Genomic DNA, 19,874 nt, shown 5'->3' with positions numbered 1-19,874 from the left:
TAATGAGGCAGGGTGGTGTAGAGTGGGGGTGGGGGGTGGTGCTTATTGGCTTCTCAGTTTCAGGACAGATTGAAGTTGACAGATTTTTACACACCGAGGCCGCTTTAAATTTAAACACCAGAAACCAATTAAGCAGTTCTCACCTCCGTGTTGCATGAGATAACAAATATGTCTTGTCAAACAGGATGATTTGACACAAATTGAATTAATTTGAAATCTTTTTTTCAGGTCTCAAAGCTGCAACAAATGTCTGTTTTTTGTGTTTTTGTTGTAATTTGCAGAGTCCCCTGATTCAAAATGAAAGTAATCGGAGCTGCGGTGTTTAGCGCCCTGTTCTGCACGGGTAAGCACAAACATGATCAGCCACCTGGGAGAAGACTCACAGAAATGAAAATTTAAACAGGCTCTCTGCAGAACCAAATTTGTTTTAATGTAATTACATTGCAAGAATTGTTTAAGTTTTGTTCAAAAGATGCTGCACTCTAATCTGGCTGTTTTTTTTGCCATTATTAGAGGAAACATTTACATTTCAATAGTTTTTCTTCTTAGTTTGGCAGCTCTTGAAGCAAAATAATTATTTTTTTTTCTCTTTTTTTGTATTTCACAGTTGTGCTCTCATCTTCAAAAGGTAACATATCCTGTTGGTGTGGAGCTTAGTGCAGGAATGGTTTTTTTTTTAATTAACAGGTTGTTGTTTTCCATTCAAAGAAGAGCACAGGACAGCCTTCTTCGGCGAGGACGTTCACATCGACATTTTATCCCAGAATGACTCAGAGGTGGTGTTCAAACCCAGAACCAAGCCCTTACTGGAGGTGTTCATAATGCGAGGAGGAAAGCCGGTTAATGAATCAAAGGTCCAGCTGAAATTTGACGACCTGGTGCTGAAGGACGTGCAGGAGGAGGACGAGGGCGAGTACATCATCAGAAGCAGCAGGAACGCCAGCACAGACAGGCACTTCATCCTCACAGTCAGGGGTAAGCCTCCTCGTGCTGCTGCCTTCTTCCAACTTTGGGCTGAAAATGAGTTCTCTAAAGTTGTTAATAGAAAAACAGCAACTGAAAAAGGAGTTTAAAGTCTTTTTTACTCATTTTTTTAAACATCTTTTGGTTAACTGATAATATGTTCTAAGTAAGAGATTAGAGGATGTAAATGTACAAATAATCATCAGAATGAGTCACCTTTTGCTAAAAGTTGTAAACTGAATAGATTTTGTTAAGTTGCCCCATGGAGAAAACAAATTCTCAACTCTAACCTCTCATCTTTATCTTTAATTCTCTGGTGTTGATGAGCAGACTGTTCACTAGAGCAGATGGTGAAGTATGGAGAAAACTACATCATCCATCTCAAAGGACTTGAAGGCCCCATCAGTCTGGAGTTCAGGTAGAGTCAGCAAAAGTTACCTGCATCAAACGTGGAGTTAGTTGATGGATCAAGACAAACGTTTATTAAAATAAAACTGTTTTGAAACTGTCCTAAGACCCTCCCTGATTAAAGTCAACCAGACTCATGTGCTGCATGTGTCCGAGCCTCTGCCTGTCCTGCTGTACAACAAAACCTCGGTGCTGGGGGAGGATTATGCAAGCCGCCTCAGAGTGACAGAAAAGCAGGTGGTTTTACGCTCAGTCAGGATGACAGACGAGGGAAGCTTCACCGTGATGGACCACAAGGGCCAAACCATGATGAAGAACTGTCTTAACGTCAAAGGTGAGCATGTGAACCTGCTGCCACCTCACAGCTGCAGGGCATGCACCAGCCTCTCATGTACAAAGTTTAGCCTCAGGTTTTGGTTGATCTGCTCCTGTTTTTAGTCACAGCTTTTGCAATATTGGGACGAATCTTGATTCCAAATTCAAAGGAAAAATTTCCATCATCTTTTATGCCTCCTTCTGGTCTTCCCAGATCACCAGACGTTCCTGCGGCCCACCGAAGGGGAAAACCTGAAGATAAAACTGTACCAGCATTATTCCAATGTTAACGTTGTTTACAAACCCAAGTCAGACAGTCAGGACCGAGTTGTCATCAGTCATGGGGTTCTGGAGGAACCTCTGGATCCTCAGCTGGACGGCAGACTCACGGTGGAGGGCTCGGAGATCATCCTAAAGAAGGTCAACACAGCCGACACAGGGATCTTTAAGGTCACAGACCTGGCTGGTTTTCCCGTGGCTCACATCTACATAACTGTGGAATGTAAGGATAAAAAGAAATGTGTTTATTCTATTCTCTCAAATGTTTGAAGGGGAGCTGCTGCTCCTCCACATGAAGTGTCAGATAAGGTTGTTGGGCTGAAATTCCTTTCTGAACCCCTTTCTGGTGCAGTGTTACAGTCAGAGCAGGACGTCCAGATATTATATCTCTGCTAACCCGGACATGCCCCTATGTTCTCCTGGTGGAAAGGGAGGTCAGGGAGACCGGTTTGCTCAGATCGCTTCCCTCCATAATCAAAGGGTTGCTAATGGATGGATTCTTGAAAAAAATAAATAAATGTTACAGTGAACAAGGTAAAGTTATTTTAGATTTTAGTAAAGCTTTTTCTTTAATGATGTAATGAACCTTTTCTGCAGCAGATTTGAAGCTGCAGCTCAGCAGATCCTTACGCTGCTGGGCTATGAGGCAGGAGATTGCAGAGGAACATGTCCGTTTTGGGAAAAAGGCACAATTTCTTTTTATTCTGGAATCTATTTGGGTGTAGTTGTCTCGTATTTTCTTACAGAAAGAAAACAGGATTTGATGTGTTCCTGTTTCTCCTAAAATAATAGACATTTTCTAGATGTTCTGTTATCCATGAAGATGGACTGAAGGCTAGATACACTTAATCACTTTAACACTTACAAGTGAGCCCTGTGAGTCTGAAAGGCTTTTAACCATAGTTTTCTGTTCTTAGCTGAGCAATATCTGACTTTTTTTCTCCTGCCAGCTATAGTTTCTGTTTCTGTTTATCTTACTTTAGCCTTTTTGTTTGTAATCCCAACCCTGTTTTTTTGCGTCTGCTTTCTTATTCTTGGTAAAGTTCGAAAACACCTTTGACGCTTGTTAAAAAAAACAGATATTGTCTGGCTTAGCCTGCCAGAAGGATCTTCATTTTGTTCATATACATTTTGGTACTTTTTTTAAAGATTTGGGGTAAGGTTCTGCATGTCATCCTGACGACGTTCACATCTCTGACAGCTAATGTCCTGGACTGAATGAACATTATCTTTGTGAAAGTAATTTGAACTTGTGGTCTTGTTAAAGTATAAAAACGTACATGTTATATTTCTCCCAAATAAATAAAAAATGTCAGCATTTGCCCGTTTTACCCTTTTATTACATATGCATGAAAAACTTACAATAAAGAAAACATTTACAGAGAATATCATCCAAACTGAGGTTTTTTCAGATTTTTCAGCTTTCTTGTTATTAAGAGAAGCAGTCTGCTGGATGTTCTGCTCAAACACAAATTAGGGGAGAGGAGATGACATCTACCAGCTGAGTTTTCACTACTGCAGTCACAAAATGCTCATTATTTTTGTCTTTCCTGTCTTTGTCTCTGGCAGCATATAAGTTGCCCCCCCTGACTGTGGCCATCCTCGGCCTGCTGAGCCTCGTCGCCTTCATGTTGCTGATGTGCCTGCTGTCCTGCCTCTACACAATTCACAAGAGGAACGAGAAGAACAGGAAGCTGATGCTCATCGCTCAGCAGGCGGGGAAGGGAGACGGCGAAGCTTTCAGACAGGTAACAAGCTGCCACACTTCCATTTTTCTCCATTTGAATCTTGTTTAGTGCAGTAAGATTGAGGGGACTTGGGGAAAGGAAGCACGGATATTTGCTGGGTAAATACTCAAAGCTCGTTTTGAAGTCCGAGTTAGGCAGATGGAGTGTGTTAACGGATCCAAAATGATTCTGCTCCTGCTGAGAAAGGTCTGTTTTCTCCCTGCAGAGGTGCCCTTGGAAATAAAGCACAGTTTCCAGAGAAGAAAGTTTTAATAAAGCAGAAGCAACTGCAGCACTCCATTTAAAACTTACATCCTTAGATCCAGGTTTCTGAACAAAGTTAATAAATGACAAGTACATTTTTTTTATCTTAAAATTGTATTTACTTACATCTTTGAATGTGATTATAAACAATGTTCTGTAAAAAGAGTTGTCTAATTTGGATACAGATTGTAAGAAAAAAGATAATGTTTCTACTTGGAAAACAATACATGAAGCAACAGTAGAATTATTTTCTTCTTTCTTAAATGGTCTTGTTGAAACAAGCTTAGGTGCAAATACAAGCAGATTGTTAACAATTGCAAGTTTATTGCAGTTATGGACTTAAGGCTGCCTAAATTTACACAAAACAGACAAATATTTGTGCTAAAAAACAGTACAGAGATTAATCTACCAACTATCTCCAGTATTTTTTATGAGACTAAACAGTCTGATGCCATTTTATTCTGATATGATTAGTTATTGGTTGGAAACCTAAACAAATAGCTTTCCCACTGAAGAAAAAAGAAATAAACATTGAACCTATATTACCCCACTTTCAGAAATGCTTAATTTAACAGCAGTAGAGATGCATATTTTTCCAAAATTTGTAAAATTCTGCAAAATGTTTGGCATAACTTATTTTAAACTTGTCTAGCTAGAGTTTACAGCTGATTGTTGACATGTGAGGTTTTAATTGTCAGAAGATAAAACATTTAGCTGAAAGGAATTCCATTAAATGTTTTTTTTAAATTGATTTCTTTATCATTTTGTCATTTCAACCCACCACTAATATTTTAGACAAATTGAACATCCATCACTGCGCAACTACTGTCTGTTTTTTCCCCACAACTTTCAAATGATGTTTTATGTTTTTGTCTGAGCTGAGGATGCCTTTGTGCACACAGCTGGATGTGTCTAATGTTTGGCCCTGCTAACGCTGTTGCATGTGCATGTTCCATCTCTTCTGACTTTAAGGAGCCTCAGACGGAGCCTCTTCTTGGTGAGAGAACTGCGTTCTGGCCTCTCTGTTTCTTCTCTCCTTCCCTTGTTTCCATGTTTAAAGAATCGACCTGCTTTTGTTGCAAATCAGTTTCTTGATGAACTTACTATTTGTGTAGCAAGAATATTGATGACGGTTTCAGAAAATTGTGTGCTCAGTTTGTGTGTGTGGTGTGTTTGAGTAACATGAAGCCAGAACAGATACTAAGCACTTGTTAAATCCACAGACGCACACACACAAACACACACAGACAAACACACACTGACACACACACACAAAGGGGAAACTGCTGCCATCAGTGAGAAGGAGGCAGCAGAAGCTGATCGAAGACCTAATTTGACAACAAGTCAATAAATTACAAAAAGGAGATCTGGCACTACGACTTGAAATGAACTGTCTCTGTAATCCTTACAGACTTATCAGGATTGATGGAGCTGGCCTGAATGCAGACTTTATCCTTTATTCATGTAGGATGGGGTGTGGGATTTAGAGCACGAATAGCTAACCAGGAAGGAAACAAAAATCTTTATAAAAACTTTTAAGGTAACAACAGTATTGAACGCCTCCTAACTAGATTAAGTTAGACTCTTCATAGCAACCACTTCAGTTTTTTTTAAAGGAAGTCTGCATTCATTTCTCTTCTACAGACTGACAGCAACTGAGCTTTGATTGATGATATCATGTCATGACTTATTGTGGTCAGAAAAGACTGGGGAGAGCAGAGAGCAAATCTGACAGGATGGTAGAAATAGTTCTGGTTCAGGTTTATGCACAAAAAGCAAGCAGGTCCCTCTCAAAATGATCTGGGTGAGATGTTTTTCTGAAGACTTGTTTTCCTCCAGTGTGGCTATACAGTCAGCCTTTGTTTATGGTGCAGGATGCAAACATTTTCAATTATAATATTTTAAAGCTGCTTTTAAATCAATCTGCACTTTTTTAGCCGACCAACAAAGCAAACAAAAATGACAATCGTTGCCTAAGGTGTGATTTAGGTGTGAAGTAGCTCTGATACCAATTCATTCAACTCAAAACATTTGGGATATTTAAGAAACCAACAGACATTAAATGCCTTGTTTCAAGAAATATTTGGTAGGTTTACATTATTTTTGAAAGGGAGCTTCAGTGATCTAGAATGACCTAAGACCATTTTTAAAGACGTCCTTAGTGTTGATGATTAATCTTCATCTAGGTCATATGTTTTAAAGAACATGTGATGTGTGTGAGGGTAAAATGTGCGTTTCTTTGCAGATTTTGTCTCTCAGCAGCTGAAAAAATGTCTGCAGTTTCAAACTGTGGAGCAGTGATAAGTGACTTTAAAGATTCTCCAGCAGAGCAAACACAACTTATTTCCCACATGAACATATGTCTTATGGTCCCGTTATGATACTTTGTTGGATAGTTCAGCTACTGAGTGTAGATGTGTCTGTTTAGTGCTTTTGTTGCTTTGCAGCTGCTTTTCTTTGTTCTCGAAGAATCAGAAAGTCAGAGTGTCGTGTCAGTGTCTTTTTCGCTGTTTGTATTTGGCTGTGTGAAGTCTGATGTGCTTATTTAGCTGTAAAGTCTGACAACAAAGAAGAAGAAATGTCCCTGTGTGATACATGCTTTAACATTTACTCCAAAATATAAACAACGAGGAAACATTGTTAAAAATTTGATAATAATACCCCGATTTTTCCATTTTTACCTAATAGGTTATTGTGCTTTCAACTGATGGAAGAACTGCCATTATTTAAATATTATAGGTTTTAAAATGCTTTGAGAATGTTTATAAACTTTAATGTTTGGCACAAACTTAAACCCCCCCATATTTTAAATATTTTATGGACTTAAAGAAGCACAGCATGCATATGAAACAAAAAAATCAAATTCATTTGATGACATGTCTTTCATTTAATTTGAGCTTTACATGACTGAAGTTGATCACATTAATCATTTCTGTCTTTGGGCTTGTTTACTCATGTGCACATGCTGCTTTTGCTTTAGTGCGTCCATCTTTTAACAGGACATTCATTTATGAAATCTGATTTTTTAGGTATGGCGCTGAGCCTTGTTAGATCTTTCCTTTTTGATTAAATAAGTCATAAATTAACTAATGCTCCTCTCTTTTCTGGTAGACTCAAAGGAAAGTATTTGCAGTTATTAATACTTGATGCAAAACAGAGATAGTGCAGATGAAACATTTGAATCTGGTTGTCAAAACACATAATAAATGTATTTTTTGTGAGAACTATGACCTTTTTAACCACAACAAAAGGGAAGTGTTAAAGCAGTAGGTTGTCTTTTTGTCTTTGTGTGTTTTTCTGTTTGAGTGTGTGTTTTGTGTTTCCCTGTGCGTCTAGAGCGGATATTCATTGTATTTGTGGACGTTCTAACAGGTTGTCGTGTTTTTACATGATGTAGTGTGGTTCTTGCATTGTGTGTGAGCCTAATGACAGTTTTGCATTGACGGTGGTGGTTGAGGAGACAGCAGCTGCCCTTGTTGGCACTGACTTGTACAGAGTATTGATTTTTTCATATATTTGAGGACACCCAGATCCTGTCAACAGCCTGTCCAGATCTTCCCCAGGAGACAGATGGAAGACACATTTCAGTCATTAACTTTCACCTTGCTTCCAGCTCAGTGTCAAAACAACCGTGTAACATAACCAGAGCTTTTTAAAAGTCTTGTATTTATGGATAAACTGAATTTCTGAAGAAGTTACAGGTAGAATGAACACAATGTGCAATGTAATTAGAGCAATTAATTGAATTTTATAGACTTTTATAGAAGTTTGTTTCTTTCTGCGCCCATCTTTAAAGTCCCACTCTGATTTATGAGATCATCTTTTGATCTTTTATAAAAGTGTTCCCAGTGCTCTTTTAGTTACAATTTTCCTGTTTTTAACCAAATTTTTTAAAATTGGTGTCGTTTGCTAGAATATAGTTTCTACAGAGCGGCACGAGTTCATAAGAAATTCACCTCTGAGCTGTGAGCGGGACTGTTGGCGTGGAGTATTTCCAACTACCCTAATGTTTACATTCTTTCCTGCCTAACATTACCGGTGCAACAAAAATGGTGAGCAACATAGTTTTGAGCCAGATGCCAGCTCAGATGAGGAAAATGAAGAAAAACATGGATCCATTTGTCGGCATCAGAATGGAGCGGAGCAGGGAGCTTGTGGCCTGCTTATTGCAGTTTTTTACCTAACAAGTATACGCTTTTTCAAACGGCATTTTTTCATCTGATTGTGATTCACCTCAAAAATACTCAGAAAGACAGTTTTAATCTTAACTTTCTTTAGTGTATGTCCTCCATAAAGACGAAAATGCTATAAGAATGTGTTAAAACAACAAAACACCATTTTATTGGAGTGGGTCTTTAAGAGCCTGACATGACATAGATGTAGCTGTATTACTGTATAAAACAGGCACTGTTCAGTTCACAACAATGTAGTCGAAGGTTACCTTCAATTGATATGTATTCTCATGTATTATTTGGAGTATTTTTATTGTGCTGAAATATTTTTGTCAGTCAACCTGAAAGTTCAATTTTGCACCTAAGCCAGCACTATTATTTTGAAATCAAAAAAGGATTTAGCTAAATGTTTCTTAGCTGTTTTTCCCATAAGCTCTTTCCTGTTAGATCTTTTTGGTCCAGTTTTTTTCAGGTGAATGGCTAAACAAAGAACTTATAATTAATCTTATATTTGCGGACAAGTTCCCACATTTTTATTAAAATGGTCTGTTTTGACTTACAAATTCAGACAGATGAATTTTTAAGACTTATAAAAACTTTATTTTTGCTTACACAGATTGTATTATTTATTATTTTGTCTCACAGTGTCACATCCCAGAAACATACTGTATCACCACAAAATTAATCTTTATAATGAAGCTTCTTTGGTTTCCACATCGAGGATCAGCACAGCATCAGTGCTTGGTTTAAAATGGGACTAATTTTTCTCCTCCTCTTTCTCCTGCACATCAGATCTCCCAACTTATTTACCTTTCCATGTATTTTGACTATGGTTGCAGCACGAATCACAATAAAGACAGTAATTTTAATGAAATGTGCTCTTAAAGAATTTTGAAGTATCCAGGTTCCACTTTAAATATGATCAACTAAATATAAACATTCAGTAAAAAAAGAAAAGCCTCCACACAATTTAGTTACTGTACAAAGTTGGGTCAGTTTATCAGTTTTTGTTTGCTTTCCCTTTCTGTGGTCCTGGAAAACCTGGACATTTCTGCAGAATTGTTGCCAGGCAGCATCTGTCTCCTCTCAACCTCCACTCAACCCAAAAAGCAAACACTGTCTGAGAAGTCTTCTCTTTGAAATCTGGATGTAGGAGCTCCCAGTGTGGCCTGTGTGAGCGTCCTCTCTGGCAGCTCCTCTGTGGACTATAGAGGCAAAGCTTTGATGTCAGTCTGCCGTGGGCAAGCGTTCATGTCTTCTGCATGTGTGTGTTTGCAGGTGGTCGCTGAGGCATACAGCAGGTTCACCGAGGAGTCTCTGACACAGTCGGTGTGTGACAAACCGTCGGAGTGCACAGAAGTCACCATCAAGGTAAGTGATTCAGCCAAGAGGACATTCAGAAAGAGTTCCCTTAAAGTGGCTGTAAAAACATTTGTAATCCCTGTGACCCCTCAAAGCTGCCCTCTGAAATGAGGAACTGACACGCTTATAAATACAATATTTGACAGAAAAACACTTTTTAATGCACATGTCTAAGAAGAAAACAAAATGCGTTTAGATCAGAAAGTAAGAAATAAAACGAAATGTTTAAACAAATATGGGTTTCTGTTTTTTTAAGTTTAAAGTATTTTAGCAGTTTTTAATGTGTTTAATCACTTCATTTTCACATTTTGTCTACTAAAATGTGATGGTAGCATAGTTAATGCCATTCTTTGTCCCAAGAGTAATTTTTGAAATATTTTGGTTTTGACCAATTTAGATAAAATCAGAATCTTAAACTTATATGATTTGTTAGACTTGGAAAATGCAAGAATCAGAACTGCAATAAACCCTGAAATATTTTTTGGGTGGGTAATTTGAGGTAAATAAGCAGCTCTTGTGGTTCTGATTGGGTCATCCAGCAGCCTCTAAATATTTTAGCAGTGCCCGATAAAGTAATATATCAAAAACTAATTTCATTTTTTTCAGTCTTTCTTTTCTTTTTGTGTCAACAGTAAGAAGGCTAAACTGTTGTTTTTGTCAGAACAGAAAATAAAAGATACAGGCTTCTCATATAAACACACACACACACATTCTTTAACTATAAATAGCCTCTAAGGGGACGTTTTGCTGTTATGTAACTGGAGTTCAGCTAAAATTAAAGAAGAAATGAGTCAGAAGCATCATATCCACCAAATCTGCTCAGTCTTTGAGTTTAAACTGTTACAAAATGTAAAGTATTCACCTTCAGATATACACAAAGCAAGAATAAAAAGAAGTAAGTCTCCAACTAAATACCAGGAAAAAGGCCAAGGAAAAGAAACATTTTAATATTCAAAATGCAAAATTTATGAGGTGATTTACTAGAATTATTTCATAGAAAAACTGTGTTGTGTTAAGATTTTAAAGCAGAAATATTAAATTTGCTCACACTCCCAATGTAATATTTATGGCTATTATGTAAATATTATTTGGACTTCATGACTGGCAACAAGAACAACATCAAGCGGACACAGGATACTATTTACTGTCCCAGCAGATTACATTGAACTCATACGGGCTTTTTTTTCTGTTTTTTGTAATTAAGTATTTAAAAGTATTTTTGGACTTTATTACAACTTAATGATTCATTCTAATTGGAGGATTGAGGAAAAAACTCAATTTGGATGATGTTAGAGTGACCACATTACAAATATCTGTACATTTTAAGTCTATATGGGAATTTACTTGATCTAATTAACAAAAAAGCAATGAGTTGAAATCAATGAAAAAGCTTCTGTAATAGTTTTCTTTAAATAAAGAAGTTATTGAGATGTTATCTTACATTTAGATTATTAAAAGAGACGCTAGGGTTGACAAAGCTGAACAAATAGAGAGAAAGAATTCTGTCCTGGTTTTGTTAAGCGATAAAAAAATGCTTTTTTTTAACCCCTCAAAATTTTACTGAATAAAAATCCAGGAACTCAAAGTTATATGAGGATTTTCCAACCAGATAGAGTCCAACAAACTGATGAAAAGATTGTGTTTTCCTTTGTGGAGCTGTCATCCAGAGACTTATTTGGTGAAGCAAAGCCTCCAGGTTTCTAAATCACCAACACAGTTTCCAGACGAGTTTTAATACCAAAAGTCGTAAGAGCAAATATGTATGAACAATCTACAACAGAGGTTTTGTACAATATTGGATTAGGAAATCCTTGCATGCCGTCAGGGAGGTTTGCCCTCAAGTTATAACTTCAGATGAAGCATTAATCACCCTTAAGATTGCTCAGCACAAGTCCTGCAATGAAATGTCTCGAAGTGCCACGTGTAATTAAAAAGCAATCATGTCTGCCTGCAACAGTCAGCAGAGGAGCAGATTAAAAATTATAGCGAGGACCTTTTATAAAAGTTAAAAAAAAGAGTATAAAAGTGAAGTGGTCAAGGTTCAATGAGCTGAACTGGTTACAGGACTCAATTACTGTTCCCTTTTGTTGACTTGTCTTTATTTTATATCATGTAAAATCAAATTTTAATACTTTAAAACCGTTTATTTTTATTTTTTAATTTAATTATTTATTGTATGGTGTAGATTATAATATATAAGCCTACAATTTAGCATAAAGTAGTTGTCAATGTTAAAGTCTCGCTCCAACTCTATTTTTATCAATTGTGAAAGTGTTCCCAGTGGTCTTTCAAATGATGATAATGCCGTTTTTAGCCAAACTCAAAAAAACTGTGTTGTTTTTCAAGACATGTTTTCTGCAGAGTGACAGGAGTTCAACACAAATTTTCCTCTGAGATGAGGGCGGGACCATTAGCCTCCACTTATATCCCATCTTCCCTCTGTTTACACTGTTTACGCTACCTTACAGCCCCTCATAACCTCAAGGTAACATTACCGGAGCAACAAAAATGGATAGTAACATTAAAACTTTCCAGCCGTACAATTTTGAGCCAGATGGCAGCTTGAATGAGGAAAATGAAGGAAAATGAAGGAAAATCTATTTGTCTGCAAGTGGATTGCATCAGATGGGGCAGACCAAGGAGACTTTTTCTCGCCCATTTCAGATGCTGTGTTATAGCAGACCTTTTTCAAATGGTGGGTCTTTATCTGGTCCTGATCCATCATGATTTGAATAAAGAAATACTTACAATGCAGTTTTAATCTTATTTTTTTATCCTCCATCATGAGGAGTTGCTTCTTATTTAGTTTGAACATGTGACCCAATGTATCTGAAACTGACTCAACAGAAAGAAATGTTCTTATTTGTCAGCTTATGTGTCTTTTCAGAGCATCCCTCCTCATTGTTTTTTCTCATTTATTTATTCTTTTTTGGCTCTCTTGTAAAGGGAAATGAGCAAAAACATTTCACTTAATGTAAAGGCATGACAAATTAACAGTGACATCCCTTTGCAAACTGGTTTATCTTCCCACCTTCAGATTAAATCCAAACCAAAAGAAAAATCCTCCTTAGTTTTGCCGTAAAAACTGACCAGTCAGAAGTGGATTGTTAGATGCACATTTTTAGCCCCTCCAAAATAAAGAAATGGTGTAAAAGTGTTTCTTTGGTTGTCACCTAAAACTAATCCTCTCAGCTTCCTTCTTGCTTTGAGAAGCCCTTCCATCACATTGCAGACTTTCTTCGCATTTACTTTGGTTTAATTATGGGAGTCATTAGTGTCTTTGTTCCTTTAATGTTCATTCTGTTTGAAACAGAGATGTTAGGCTGCGCTGGCTGCAAAGGAGTAGATGGTTATTCTATAAATATGGCCTCAGGAACATGAACATGAATTATTCACATTGTTCGTTCCCTGACCTCATTTTTTTCTCCACTTCCTTCACGCCATCATTCCCTCCTTTTTCTTCTAAAGTCATTACCAATCATTACCACTAAATTATTTTTAATTCCTTCCTTTTTGCACTTTTTCCTCACCCCTTTTCCTTCTGTACTCCCTTTTTTCCATGCAGGGACTTGAAGTGTCCAAACCAGGCCGCTACCACACTCTCTCCTCTGACAACTTTCTAGAGATGAGTGATTCTGGGGTTGAGTTCAACAGCTCTGGCCTCCCATTGGACAGCGACACAGATGCTGCTGTGACTTACGCCTCCAATAAGCCTCTGTTGAATGCCGCCTCCCCTCCTGCCGTGACCAAAGGAGTGATCTGTGGTAGCCCGGAAGCCACTGCAGTCCCTGACGGCGATCTCAGCGTCATCCAAACCCCTGAATCTGTCACCAGCGCCAGCCCTGCCTCCAATCCTCACTCACTTACTGTTGTAACCCCTGACGGGAGCCAGCATGGTGCTGCATCTCCAGGGGTGGCCTCTAGGGGCACTGCTGGGTCAGCCAAGTCAGAGGAAGAGGCTGAAGGAGAAGCTCTGCAGAAAGAATAATCCGCTGCTGAGAGGAAGCAGCAAGGCATGCGTTTCCTCTCCTCAAACATGACAGGTTTATCTTCATATCTTAACATGGAAAGTCTTTCATCACTGTATTTGAGGCACCACAGACAAAATATTGATGCTTTGATGCAAATATTAGAGTAGAACAAAAGAAAAGTCAGTTCAACAAAATTCATAATGTATAATTTAAAGTGCTCTGCATAGAAAATGAAATGCACAAGAACAAAGTTGAATTCTAGGAAAAGAACAAAGCAACTCTGTGCATATAAAATGCATGCATTTCAATTAAACATGAAAGACATCCAAAATCAGATCCAGAGGAGCATGCAGACATTAGTCAGCTGCATGGCTGCTACAGGACTGAAAAGAAAACAGCAAATGTTTCGTCAAATTGCATTCATATCTAATAATATACCGGCCAAAATGTTTGTTAGATTTAAAAAATTGAGCATGTGTGGGGTTTGGGTGGAGCCGATGTGCTCTTAAGACTCACAAAGTTACACACAGAGTCACACAATTCAGAAAACAAGAATATAAAAGCAATTGAGCTCTGCAGTGATGTGCGGTGCATTACTTCTGGCAGCACTTTTGTCCGCTCTGAGCACCGAACCCTGCAATGATTGCATTTTAACTCGCCCACACGCTCCATTATCAACCGCACAAACAAGTCAGAAGGCATCTGAGCCTTTCAGACAGAGCTGTTCCCCTCAGCACTCACTGTTCACTGCACAACTTATTTAGGTGTTATTTTTCAAAAACCTGCAAATTGAAAAGAGCTTGTCTGCGTCTTGGTAGAACCAAAAAAGCTGTTTCATTTCTCACACATTGGCTGATAGATCAGCTGTTTTTTTGTGGGATAGGTGCACAAAATCTGTTTGTTATTCACATACACACAAGACAACACATTTTATGAGTAACATCAATTTGCTTTTCATATACCCCACTTGAGAAATTGTTGTCTGCCTCATCGGAAGAAAATAAAATCTACAAAAATCGGAGAGGCTCTCGAGAGCACAATTGTGTCTTCCTCTGCCGAAGAACCCCTACCTGGACATTGTTGATCAGGTTCCAGCAACAAAAGAGAGGACAAAGATTGAACAGGGTACTATTCAGGGAACAGATAAATGACTTTTATGATTTAAAGCTTCCCATTTTCATCCCAGTGCCAATCTGTCTCCTGCTACTCTGGTCATTGTACCCCAGTAGTTTGTCAAAATGAAATGACTGAATAGATTTAGTGAGATCAGTCTGTGATAAAGATTCAGAGGCTGCAAAAGAAGGATATTTGAGATGTTTGTAAATCCCTCAGAACTACTTTATGATCCAAGGATGTCCTTTTTTCCAGAGCAGCTCTGGAAAAATCAGCCGTCTCCTAACAACATGAAACGACTGTGGAGGGTAAAAGCAGGACAAATTAAGCAAATTTAAAAAGGGAACGCGCACAAGAGATAATTAGATTAAGCTCTCACCATCTTAACCGCTTTTGACTAATTGGTTCTCCTTGGGTGCTGTGGAGGTAGCTAATTCAGGTCACAGAAACCCATTTCCATCTTTTAATGTCTCGCACTGCTGAGGAAGTACCGTGATGGCATCTGTCACGTCTGCAAACGCTGTTTCTGCCTCAGTATTGTTGTTAATGTTGACACCTGGCTACCTCGCTCTTTATTGGACCTCTTGTCAACCCTGGACAGTCTGAGGATTTTAAAAAAAGCAGTACCAGGTACAAATGTTCTCAGTCGAATGTACTCATGTCTGATTATAGAGATGCTAACTTTGCCTTTTGCTCTAAAATCAAGTAATTTTTTTTGTGTAAAGTCAACCAGTCCAGCCTTTTAACTCTAACCAGTCCATTCTAGGGAAACAGAGAGAGTTTCACAATAGATTACACTCTAATGGTTATTTAGGCTGACTATCTGACATGAAAATGCTATGTTGTTTAGACTGTGCACCTGTAAAACGGTCTGAAGTGTTACTACACTGGATATTTATGTCAAGTAGACAAAAAAAGCACAACATTTTGCATGTTTTATTATAAAAACTAAAAAATAAGCAGTTATAAATACAACATAGTGATGAGCAAAGAAAAAATCTGTGAAGTGTGAACTAAGTTTTAGTTGTGTTTAAAAGGACGGACGCATCCCATCAAACAGGCGGAAAATACATTTCCACTGTTTTCAGGGAAATCTTATCTGTTCACAATGAAAGGGGCAGTTCAACTTGTAGAAACGACTCTGTATATCTTGTAAATATGAATTAATATAAAATAGCAATGATGTGTCTTTATACAATGAATGGTAGTTTGCATATTTGTAGTGAGATAAGAAGCAATATTACTGATAGAAGCACTAAAGCATCCAACTACCACTCTAGATGTTCTGATCTTTACTTTTGTAAATAATTAGATATGAGCTGCATGTGAATAGCATAAAAAGTTGTTTTTTTTACTGTAAAGGCTGCAAGACTTTTTGTATTGTTGAAATGCTGAACCTTTAACCGCATATCCGCAGTAGGTAGAGGACTTTGCCTTCAGCTGGGAGGAGCTCTGCCCAACTCATGTGGAGTTCTGGGTTTCAGCGAGCCCCTGTGAAATCCTTTCATCAGAGTTTGCCTCAGCAGGTGTGGAGATGCAATCACTGCAAAGCCTGCAGTGAATCACAAGCCAGGTCTATGTGATGTTTGTCTGGTGCTTATAGTGTGAGCTTCTGACTGAACGTGAGGCTGTCTATGTGGAAGAATGGTCAAATTCTCTTTAGGAGGAGAAGCTCTTTTTCACTTTGTCAACTTCAGCAGCGCTGACCTTTTACAATTGTATGTTTCTGAATATGAAACATTTAATCTGTGCAATCACCACTGTTTTTATGGCAAGTTAAAGGGACACGCGCCTCATTTGCGTTTCTGGAAACTCCTGCTGGAATAATAATATGGGGAGTTCAGACAATCACAGCTGATGAAGGCTTTGTGAAAGGATTTCACCCTCTGTCATTCTCCCTCGCTCTCATGCTTCCTGTTTCATTACACACCTGAGCTACAATTTCCAAAGCCTTTCGGGGCAGAAGTGCTGATCTACAGTGTAGGCAGATTGGCTCCTCTGTTAATATACTCTTCTATGTAATTCCAAAGCAAACGATGAAAAGCATAAATCAAAGTCTCCACTTCTACACTTTCCTAATATTTATGATTATTATTGGAAATGGGGTTTGACACAAATTTCACCATCTTCTGACTGGGAGAGCTGTTAAACTGAAGGATTTCCAGGACAGATTCTGGGCTTTTCTCGCCTCTTTGATTTGTAAATGATTGTGGGAGAACCAGCAAAGCTCTCATCCCCATGACATTTGGATCACTTGGTGAGCACAATATTTGAAAAAAATGTGAGTTTTCTGAGTAATTAAAGAATAAATTATTCACAGTTCATCAGAATTCCTTCTCCAGGTTAATTTAGAGATGAATTAAGGAAAACATTAAGCTCTTTTTGCTTGTAACTCATGTTGAAGTCCCATATCTGCCCTGCATCATTACTCCTGGCTGCGGGTAATGCTTATATGCAAAAGCTGAAGGGAAATGTGTTTCTGCAATCATTTTTAATAGAATTAATGTCTTTAAACAGGTAAATCTGCATGCATGAGCGTTAGTGTTGCAGCAGACTGTGGGACAGCCAGAAAGTAAACAGCTGGCCTCTGTTGTGATCTGTGATTTCCCATGATCCTGAGATGATGCAGAAAAGCACCTTTCACAGCTAGAACTCAACGCCATTTCAAGTAGCTGAAGGTGCTGGCTGTAATGTGTTTCTGTCTCATTTACCACAGAGCAGAACAGACAGAGCTCTTTTCTTCTCGAGGAGCTGGTTTCCCGCTGTTGAGGAATGACGACATGTTTGAAAACACCTCCAGCTGACTTTGTTTTTCTCCTTCAGTTTGTCGCTGTGACTAATTCAAAGTGTGCTAACAGCTTCTCAAAATGGATGTGCTCACTTTGTTCACTTTTGCATCCAGTCTTTGTTGACCTTGAATTTGAGATTTTGAAAAAGTATTTCTATTAGTTTTGTTGGAGTTTGGAAACTGTTTTATCCGGATTGCAGGTGAATACAATATTACACTGAGGGTGTTTTGAGATTAACATGTTTGGTGGATTTTACGAAACCGTCCAAAGTGCGTTCCTGTTACAGGGTTTTTCACTTATGTCAATCTGTCACTGGATAGGGTTTGTATTCCTTCTTTTCAAAATCTGCAGCAGCAAAAACATCAGAAACTCAGTAAAGAAAACAAATGTACCCACACACTTTATTAGAATGGAAAATCACAACGGAAAAATATTAATTTATTGATCTGTCAGTATGTTCCATTGATTAAACCTATAAATTACTTTGGTAAAGAGAAAAGATGCAGTCTTCTTTATTCTAATTTATAAATAAAGGTTTGATTTTGCTCTCCAGAAAAAAATAAATTACTTATTTATTAAAATTTTACCAAAAATAATAAGTTTGTGATTTTGTTGTTACATTTTGTGTTTGAGAAGTTGCAAACATGTTTGCTAGAACCGTTTGTTGTTTAAGGAAACATGTGACCTGTTTAAAGCCAACAATTCAGACTCCACTGTTTCTTTTCCAAAAATATTTATTGGCATTCATGTATAACCCTTGTTTGCTTGAAAAAGAAATCAGTCTCTGTTTATGTGCAGCAGTCAACATGGAACCTCCTGACATCCTGCACAGACTTTTGTAAAGCTTCTCTTTTTCTGTAATGAATGAATGATTCAAATAAATACATTTTCAACAGAGAGAAAAGCAGAAGGTTTTATTTTTGGTACTGTTTTCATTTCATACAGTGACACTCGTATTTCTCATTTGAGCTTCAATAGAGGATTAGTGGGCTGGAAAAAACCATCACCAAAGGAAGAAAAGCAGCAGCCCATTCAGAATTTCAGCTCTGCACTTTTCTCTGAAGTACCCAGAAACAGAGAACTGCAGATTATGATCAGTCAAATGCAGCTCTTTGTGAAATTAAAGATTGTGGGATTTAAAAGAGCTGCAGGTTTTTGCACGACGCGATTCTTGTGCTTTGAATTAAATTTTGGTGTCTGTATGTGAATTTCTATCACCAGTGAAACTGTTGCGTGAAAACACCTACTTGACTCTGAAGACTAAACAGAAAAAAAAAGACTTGAGAACGTGTTGCCAGAGAGGGCTGATTAGAATTGGTCCCTAAACATCCAATAAAGGAAAATAATAATATTATTCACCACCAAACTGTTTTTAATGTGTTTTCAATTTTTAATTTATAGAAACATATGTTTGGTCTATTTGAAAAACAATGCAATTTTAATGAATTAGTTATTTAACACAGGTAAAACAACAATTCACAAAGTGATCTGTTTGGTTCAGTTTTGAGGTTTTTTTTTTGGTTTGACAGCATCCTATGAACAGACGGGAATATTTAATTGCAGCATGATCTTGAAATAGATCAGAATGCAAAAACAACGCATTGCATTTCAAGTGGCAACAATGTTAAAATACAAAAGATAATCTTCATTTCTGAGTAGAAAGTTATAGAAATACAGTGGAGAGACAAAAAATGTAACCAAAGCTCCTCTTGTGTCTTTTCAGCAAAGAACCAGAAACTTTGTCTACAAGCTGACAGATTTGAGGAATAAAACTTTAACCTTCACTGACCTGTAAATGACAAAATGACAAATCCCTGAAACTCAGAAATTTTAAACAGCTGAAACTTAATGTTCAGCTTGACTCTGTCTTGAAATTTAATTTAAATTTTTTAGCACTTCCATTGTCTACTTTTTTTAAAACGTATTTTCTTTTCATTTCATGCGGCATTTTTACTCTATTTATTTTGGATGCATAAATTCTTAATGCTGAGCTCATTAATGTGTAGTTTTATTTGCATTAGGAACAGGGGATGCTACAGTGTGCAGGTTCGATTATTTTATATAAGACACAATTCTCCAGAGATCTGCTAAATAGATCCTAACCTTGTTAAGCTTTGCAATCACCGTGAACCTGCAGAAACTAACTGGCACAAGTGCTGCAAAAGAAAGAGCTAAACAACAAGAGCTGAGGTAAGTTTTAATTGTAATTTCACAACATGGTTGCAATATTTAAGACACGTGAGCAGCTCCCAGTCCAATGAATTTTTCGGCTAAGTAGAGCATTTGACCTTATTGACAAATTAAATTAAGTATAAATAAATAAAATATGTTCAAGCTATCTTAAATGTTGTGTAGCAGTTATAACTTAGTCCTGAATTGGGCTCAGGTTAAGAAAGTACTAAATGTATATAGTTTGCTTACTCAAAAACAGTTTTTGGCCATGGTTTGGTTGTGATTTGTGTTTCACAATGTCAAATATTTTAAAATAATATTAATATGTATCATAGATTA

At 37.6% G+C, this 19,874-nt stretch overlaps 1 protein-coding gene across 2 annotated transcripts in view; it reads left to right on the top strand.

The window, feature by feature from the left end:
- Positions 1-18,267, top strand: part of LOC101155864 (uncharacterized) — a 24,837-nt gene extending 6,570 nt beyond the window's left edge. The window contains exons 2-11 of one of the 2 annotated variants that reach the window (XR_013659148.1): positions 282-343; positions 608-628; positions 709-975; positions 1,294-1,381; positions 1,479-1,705; positions 1,901-2,188; positions 3,535-3,713; positions 4,929-4,953; positions 9,407-9,499; positions 13,056-17,927. Coding sequence is in view for 1 of the 2 variants with exons in the window: in XM_078955344.1 (XP_078811470.1) it covers positions 298-343; positions 608-628; positions 709-975; positions 1,294-1,381; positions 1,479-1,705; positions 1,901-2,188; positions 3,535-3,713; positions 9,407-9,499; positions 13,056-13,478 (1,632 nt within the window). In the remaining variant the exon portion in view is untranslated. Of the gene's footprint in view, positions 1-281; positions 344-607; positions 629-708; positions 976-1,293; positions 1,382-1,478; positions 1,706-1,900; positions 2,189-3,534; positions 3,714-4,928; positions 4,954-9,406; positions 9,500-13,055 lie in introns of both variants that reach the window. The other variant, XM_078955344.1, reaches the window with a different exon arrangement.
- Positions 18,268-19,874: the final 1,607 nt, after the last annotated feature.

Source organism: Oryzias latipes, chromosome 11 (genome assembly GCF_053564925.1).
Source record: "Oryzias latipes strain Hd-rR chromosome 11, Olatipes_Hd-rR_3.1".
NCBI lineage: Eukaryota > Metazoa > Chordata > Actinopteri > Beloniformes > Adrianichthyidae > Oryzias > Oryzias latipes.
This window is presented reverse-complemented; position numbering and strand designations above follow the sequence as displayed.